This window comes from Lupinus angustifolius, chromosome LG19 (genome assembly GCF_001865875.1).
Source record: "Lupinus angustifolius cultivar Tanjil chromosome LG19, LupAngTanjil_v1.0, whole genome shotgun sequence".
Lineage (NCBI taxonomy): Eukaryota > Viridiplantae > Streptophyta > Magnoliopsida > Fabales > Fabaceae > Lupinus > Lupinus angustifolius.
In genome coordinates, this window is record NC_032027.1 from 13,471,671 (window position 1) to 13,479,235 (window position 7,565).

The following is a 7,565-nucleotide window of genomic DNA, read 5'->3' on the forward strand; positions in this document are numbered from 1 at the left end:
AATATAATTGGGTACCGTTCAAACGGGCAACTAGGGTGCTAATACTTTCCCTAGAGTGTAACCGACTCCCGAACCTGGATATCAAAGTCCAAGGCCCAATGTGATTGGGCCAAAAGATTTTTCTACATTTTTTGACTGAAAAAAAAATGTAGTGACGACTCTAATGAGGTCATGCAGCCGAAAATCGGGGCGCGACACGAGGTTAGAGGCTATTCGAATGTTACTAGCCTTTGCATCGATAATGAACTTCAAACTTTTTTAAATAGATGTAAAGAGTGCGTTCTTGAATGGATATATTCAAGAAGAAGTATATGTGAATCAACCGCCCAGTTTTGAAAATCATAAATTCCATAATCATGTTTATAAACTCAAAACGACTTTATATGGTTTAAAGCAAGCTCCTAGTGCTTGGTATGTTAGATTGAGTAGTTTCTTATTAGAAAAAGGATTTCAAAGGGACAAGGTTGATACAACTCTTTTTATACAAAATTCAGAAAATAATGTGTTACTAATACAAATTTACGTAGATGATATAATATTTGGTGCTACTAACGATTTGTTGTGTAAAGAATTTTATGAACTTATGAAAGGGGAGTTTGAAATGTTGATGATGAGCGAGCTGACATTCTTTCTAGGCTTACAAATCAAACAAATGAGCAGTGGGATATTCATTCAGCAAACAAAGTATTGCAAAGAACTTTTGCAAAGATTCGAGATGAATAAATGTAAAGAAACGACAACACCTATGATATCATCTTGCTATCTCGATAAAGACGAAAAAGGTAAAGCAATTGAGGTAACAAAATATCGTGCCATAATTGGTTCTTTATTGTATCTAACTGTTAGCCGCCCCGATATAATGTTTAGTGTATGTATGTGTGCAAGATATCAAGCCTCCCCTAAGGAATCACATTTTAGTGCTGTAAAACGTGTTATGAAATATCTTAAAGGAACACTATCTATGGGTTTATGGTATCCTAGGGATACTTCTTTATCCCTAATAGGATATTCTAATTCTGACTTTGCGGGATGCAAGTTTATGGGTCATTTCTCATTTAGAACCTTAATCCTCTTTGCTTCCCCCATTCTAGATCTTTTCCCAAAATTGAGTTTTCTCAAGAGGTCATTAGCAAATTCGGCTCCTACCTTATAAGTTTCATCTCTCTAAAATCTCTACCAAATTTGTATTTCACCATTTCCCCTCTCTTTAGAAACCCTAAGCCTCAATTCGAAAAATTGATTATCCAATCGATTAAATGACTATTATACCTACAAGATGAGTGAACCAAGGATCATGACAGTGAAGCACACTGCAAAACATGCTAGACCCGGAGAAAAAGGCTTTTCCTCGACTTAAGGAGGACGAAAGAGTCGCGGAGACCCTTACTACTCTCTCATTCTTCAAGATGCTAGATTATCTAAGTTTCAAGGCCGTAAGCAAACCTAAATTCAGAATATGGATGTAGAATGGCTTGATACTCAAGGTTTTCAATTCCCACATGGGTTGGAGACCCAAGGAGTTAACAAAATCGTGGAATTGAAAGGTAAGATGTATCCTTCACTCATTATATAAAGATGAGGTGTATTCAACAATGGTATTGGGGAAGATGATTGCTATGGAAGAAGAGTTATTTTTGGATGTTGGAGGTCTTGAATGTGATGGACCTATGCTGGGTGATTGCAACAATGAGTCATGGGACTCATTCAATGCTATTGAAATGCACAAATCCTGCTTGGGAGGACCTCACATATTTATGCAAAGGGAATTAACCAAGGTTGGGTCATTGTTTATGGAAAATCGGCTCTTACACTATTTGATTGCATACATATTTGGTTCAGAGAAATACTAACCATGATCAACCCACCATCAACGATCTGAAACTGATGTTCACCATTCGGGAAGGCATTTTGGTTAATTGGCCTTCAGAGATTCTCAAAGTTATGAATGGCATAGCTTCATCTTCATCAAGATTGCTCGCCTATGGGATATTCATCTCTCGTATCATTGATTACTACAAGATTGACACGACTCATGTGGACACTACCATGACTAACTCCCGAGAGCATCTGGTTGGTGACTACCTGATTCAAAAAATGGGCATCTATAAATTCGGTAATGAATGGAAATATCAAGAATACCATACTACCACTGTTAATGAGGATATACCTCCTAAAAGTAATGCTGCAAATCCCAGTGAGCCCATTCCTAAGCAACCACCTATCGAGGCATTTGTCGAGCCTCGAGAACCACCGTTTGGGCTTGCTCACTTAGATGTGATGGAACATCGCCTCAATGCACGTATAGATTGACATTTTCAGAGTATGAGGGATTTCATGGCCACTGAATTTCAGCTGCAGCAGCAGAGGCTTTCCGAGGATCTAGAATTTATCATTTTCATAGTGTGTATTACCCATGGCTCATCTCCATCACCACCTACACAAGATTAGCCTAGATAGGAATGTCTAATATGTGTCTAGGGTGTATGGTTATTATGTTTTGGTGATTGTAGTTTGGTGTTGCATATGTTATGGTTGTATATTGATGTACTTTCTATTTTGAACAATATGTACTCGTCTATTGCACTTACTTTTATATGTTGTAAAACTTTGATGGTAATTTAGATTATGTTTGCAAAGTATTGTGTTATCCTTTGATGTTATCTATTGTGCATGTTGTATGTTTGAATGATTGATATATTCTGAATATTGCTACATCATTATCTTTGATCATTCTATGGATTTCATGTTGAAGTTTCACAACTAGATAAATTTCGCAATCAATTCTGCCATAATCTATTTTTATTACTAAATAATCGATTAACTCCATATTATAATCGATTAAACCTAAACTCTATGCACATGATCAAGTTTTTTAAACTGCTTAATCGATTATCCTTGATTAATTAATCGATTAAGACTAGTAAACTATTTATATTTCCTTAATTTTGGCTCTATTAGTATCATAATTTGCCATAGGTTTTTTTATCATGCCAAAAGGGGGAGAAAGGTGTTGTTTGAGTTGTTTTGCAGGTTAAAATTAGCTTCCACAAAGTAATTATGTTGCTACCCTTTATTACCTCTTACATGGTTGGAGAGGAAGAATAAAGTGAGGGGGAGCAGCGCATTCTGATTCAACACTATGCAAACTTTTTCAATCAAACTTCAAGCCATCAAACAAGGAATTATTTCAGTGTTTGTCATCATCAAAAATGGGGAGATTGAAATGACAAATAGTCAAAGGATGTCATTATAACCGATCTACGAAGTTTTGATGAAGACAAGATCTTACATATAAGCTTGACGACTTGGACATCTCAACAAACAACATACTAAGAACTCAAGGTCATTGCCATAGAATCTAGGATTGTCTTTTAACATTATAGAGTCCTAAGATGATTGCCTAGTATTGAGTCTTAGGGTAGGTAAACCCAAGATGGAAGTGTCTCACAAAGAGTCTAAAATAAAAATCACATAAAATGAGGCATAACATCAACACATAAATCTATGATAATTAATACTCATGCATTTGCATTTAGCATACATGATTTTATGCATAAAGGTTAGTCACTTCTAAAATCATGATTGCATGATCATGCATCATATAGGGTGTTTACCATTTAAAGATTGAAAAACCCTTTTTAATGAATTTAATCGATTCACCCAATTTATAATCGATTAAGTCCTAGTGAAATCCTTAATCGATTAAGGAAAATCATAATTGATTAAATGGAGTTATAGTAGCTAACCTCCCATGATTTCTATGTATTAATCGATTATGCCATAACTGAAAGTCTGTTTTCAAAAACCCGTCAATCGATTAACATGACAATTTAATCGGTTAATATCTGTTATATCAGTTATGAGTTAATTCTGTTATTTTGAAATAGAATCCATTTCGTGTTTAAAACAGTTTTCTCTTCACCTTCAGTAAAATAAAGAACGAAAAATATCTGAGAAAAAGAATCAAAGATTCACTGACTAAAAAGTTTCGAAGTTATCTTGATGTATCTTTAGTTTTCTTGCATGAGCTTCAAGAGTGAAAAAAAAAGAGAATAGAGAGAAAAATCTTTTCATTGAGTAGAACCATTTTTCATTTAATTGAAAACACTCCTTGCATGATTTCATAATTAGGTCTTAGGGCTGTGTTTGTGAGATCTTTCTGTTAAGGGTGATTAGAGCCGAATTTAGAGTTGTAATATGCACATTCTAGTGTGCAAAGTAACTCGGCGAAAGTTTTGTATCCCATATTGTTAAAAAAGTTCTAGTGGACCGCAAACGAACCAGGATAAAAATCCTCGAGCACCCTTGATTCGAGCAAGAGTTTCGGTTGGTGCCAAATTGCATAAAAGGTGTCGTATTCAAGTAGGCGTAGATAAGGGGTCAAACCGAGATTTGTGACTCATCGGTTTCAAGAAGGAAGTTTCTATCTCGTTGTATTGGAAGTGTGGTTGTAAATTACATTTCTGATTATTGAAGAAAATCTCATAGATCAACGGGGAGGACTGGATGTAATTTGCAGTGGATCGTAAATGAACTAGGATAAAAATCCTCGAGCAAATTTTCTCTATCTCTTTGTAATTCAGTCTTTATTGCTTCATGTTTTGATTAGATTGTTGTGATTAATTGCTTGTTGTGTTAATCTGTTGTTAGTCAAGAATCAATCTTAGGATAGTAAAGATCAAGAATTATCATGGTTTTTACGAAGCGAGAAAACTAATTTTCAAAGTAAAACAATCAGGATAATCGATTAACTGATAATAATCGATTAAGTGAACTGATTTTAATCGATTAACTGCAGCAGCTTTGAATTCTACACAAATATCATAAAAGCAGGACTCGTAAAACTTAAATCCTACTTTTACTAATTAATTATCAATGGTGAAACTTAAGAGGTTTATTGTTTAGCACAACCCTAGAATTAAACTCTAAAAAATTACTGGTGTGCTGATTTGTAACGCATTTCACCCATCCCAAATAGTAATATCCATCAACTGCAAGGAAAAAAACCTGTGGCTAAATCGCAAAATTATATTAGCAGCAAATTTAGGAACGTTCATTTTACATGCATTGTATATTTCCCTTCCTATAAATTCAATTAAACCATAACAACAAAAACATTCAATATCTAAAACCAAACCAAACATCAAACATTAACAACAACAATGAGACATCACAACCTTAATATCTTATCAATCATTCTTTTTCTTTCTTTCTCTGCCGTAGCTATTGCTGGCCGCTATGGCGGTTGGGCCGCCATCAACGACATTAACGATACCCACGTGAAGGAGATTGCTGATTTTGCGGTGACTGAGCATAATAAACAATCTGGGGAGAATTTGAAGCTTGAAAGTGTCATCAAGGGTGAGACTCAGGTGGTTTCTGGAACTAACTATCGCATTGTCCTCTCGGCAAATGATGGAACTGCCTCAAAAAAGTATCAGGCCACGGTGTATGAGAAACCGTGGGCGCATTATAGAAACCTTACTTCATTTGATCCTGCCCTAAATTAATATATTGTAATGTCTAATGTGTTGCTTTTGTGCACTGTTGATTAGAAATTTAAGAACTGTATGAGTATTATCTCATATTATGTATCATATATGTACCCAAAAAAAATTATTATGTATCATATCCCTATGTTGTGCATATGTATATTTTTAATGTGATAGAGCATGACATAAAGTTTAAAAAAATGATATTCACATGCTGAAATCTTCTTTTGTGTGTTTGGTTTTTTTTGTTATGTTTTTGTTGTGGAAAATTTGTTTGTGGTATCTGCTTTCATGTTTTTGGCATGAAGGGCTCTTAGTAAATTAAGGAACATTTAAAAAGGAGGGCGAGAAATAGGAGGGAGCATTTAAAAATTAAAATAACATTGGAGAAGAAAAAGAATATCATGTGAATTGAGTTATATCAGTTTTTATTATTTGAGTGTAACTTTTTATTAGCTATTATTTGATTAGTATTATGGTCAGGTTTTTTTTGGGTACATTTTTCTTCTTTTTTTTTGGGTACATTTATGGTCAGGTTTTGATTATTCACAATAGAGATCCTATCTCCCAACAAAAAGCCAACAAATATGAATAACATAAAAATCTTAATTTATGTTTTTATGACTTTTTAAGTGATATTTTTAATTAGATATGGATATAAATAAGGATAAAAATAGGGACAACTGATTACTTTTTGGGATTTTGATCATCTTCAATGTCACATTTTCCGGTTACATTATAAATTTATAATCTTGTTATTGTTAGCATTATGGATAGAATGACAATTCAGTAATTAAAACATGGTGAATTCTAACTACAGTTAACATTTAACTATCTGTTATCAATAATAATCTTCCAAAATGTTAGTAAATGAGATAATGATTTGCAATCTCAAACTATATTTTAGACCAATAAAAACATATCATAAGAAATTAAAAAAAAAATATTTATTATTTTTTATATTTTTCCTTCAATATATCCCAGAGATAGTTTAAAACGGGAGATCAATGCCCACTTAAATGACCGCATTTCAAAGGAAGGTTGGGCTTAGGTTACTCCATTAATATCTTACGTTCAATTAAATAAAAACATAAAATAGCATAAACATCAACATAACTTATAAACTAATGTGAAAGGGTAAGAAACATACTATTTGGCAGGAACCGAAACAAACAATAACGGACCAAGGTCCAAAGTGCAAACAAATTTCAATATAATATAAAAGAAAATGGATTATCTCTATTACTTGATGGTCCAGTACCACATAAGATTGTAACATTTGAACTTTAAAATAATTGATAGTTCAAATTTTAAAATATTTTTAAGTAAAAACTTATTATAAATGATAAAACAAATCTAGGTCTCACATTTCAGTACTGAATCCTCCAGTTCTGGAGAGGATCCCAGCACGTAGGTATGAAGAAGAGTATTGAGGGAGTGATGAAAAGAAGATTTTGAATTAAAAGATGGACTTTGAACTAAGGTCTGCAACATAAATTAAAAGAGTAAAAATGCAAGTTAATTTTCACATTGATAGACTTTGACAAGGTAGATTACAGAGAATAGTCTTCAATCAACTTACATTTAAAAAACGTCAAACAACATTGATTATAGTTGTGAAAAAAGTAATGAAAGTCTATAAACAGCTTCATTAAAATTTATATAACATATATCTTCTCACTCCCTTTATTTTTAATGTTAAAATATAATTTCATTGTAATTAAAATGAAAAATATGTTACTGAAAGTTATATTCTTTTTTTTATTTTATGAAGTAATAGAGAGAATTCTAACTCTTTAATTAGATTTTCCACTGTTAGCTACTTTTTTAACTTTCTACCAGTGTCAAATAATTGTTATTTGTTCCAAAATATTTAATTTATAAAATAATAAAAAATTTAAAACAAAAATAGCAAATTGGGGGACTGGATATATATTCGAATTTGTCATATTTTTATTTGGATATACTTTTAATGGCATGTTGTAATATTTTTATAATCAATGATATTGGAATGACACAAATATTTCACTTTCATCTCAAAAATGAAAAATCATATATATATATATATATATA

The 7,565-nt window shown here is 32.6% G+C and overlaps 1 protein-coding gene across 1 annotated transcript; it reads left to right on the forward strand.

Moving 5' to 3' along the window:
* On the forward strand, positions 5,130-5,605 carry LOC109334070 (cysteine proteinase inhibitor 5-like). The gene has a single exon (XM_019569645.1). It carries the CDS (start codon positions 5,163-5,165, stop codon positions 5,508-5,510), a length of 348 nt encoding a protein of 115 aa, XP_019425190.1. The 5' UTR covers positions 5,130-5,162; the 3' UTR covers positions 5,511-5,605.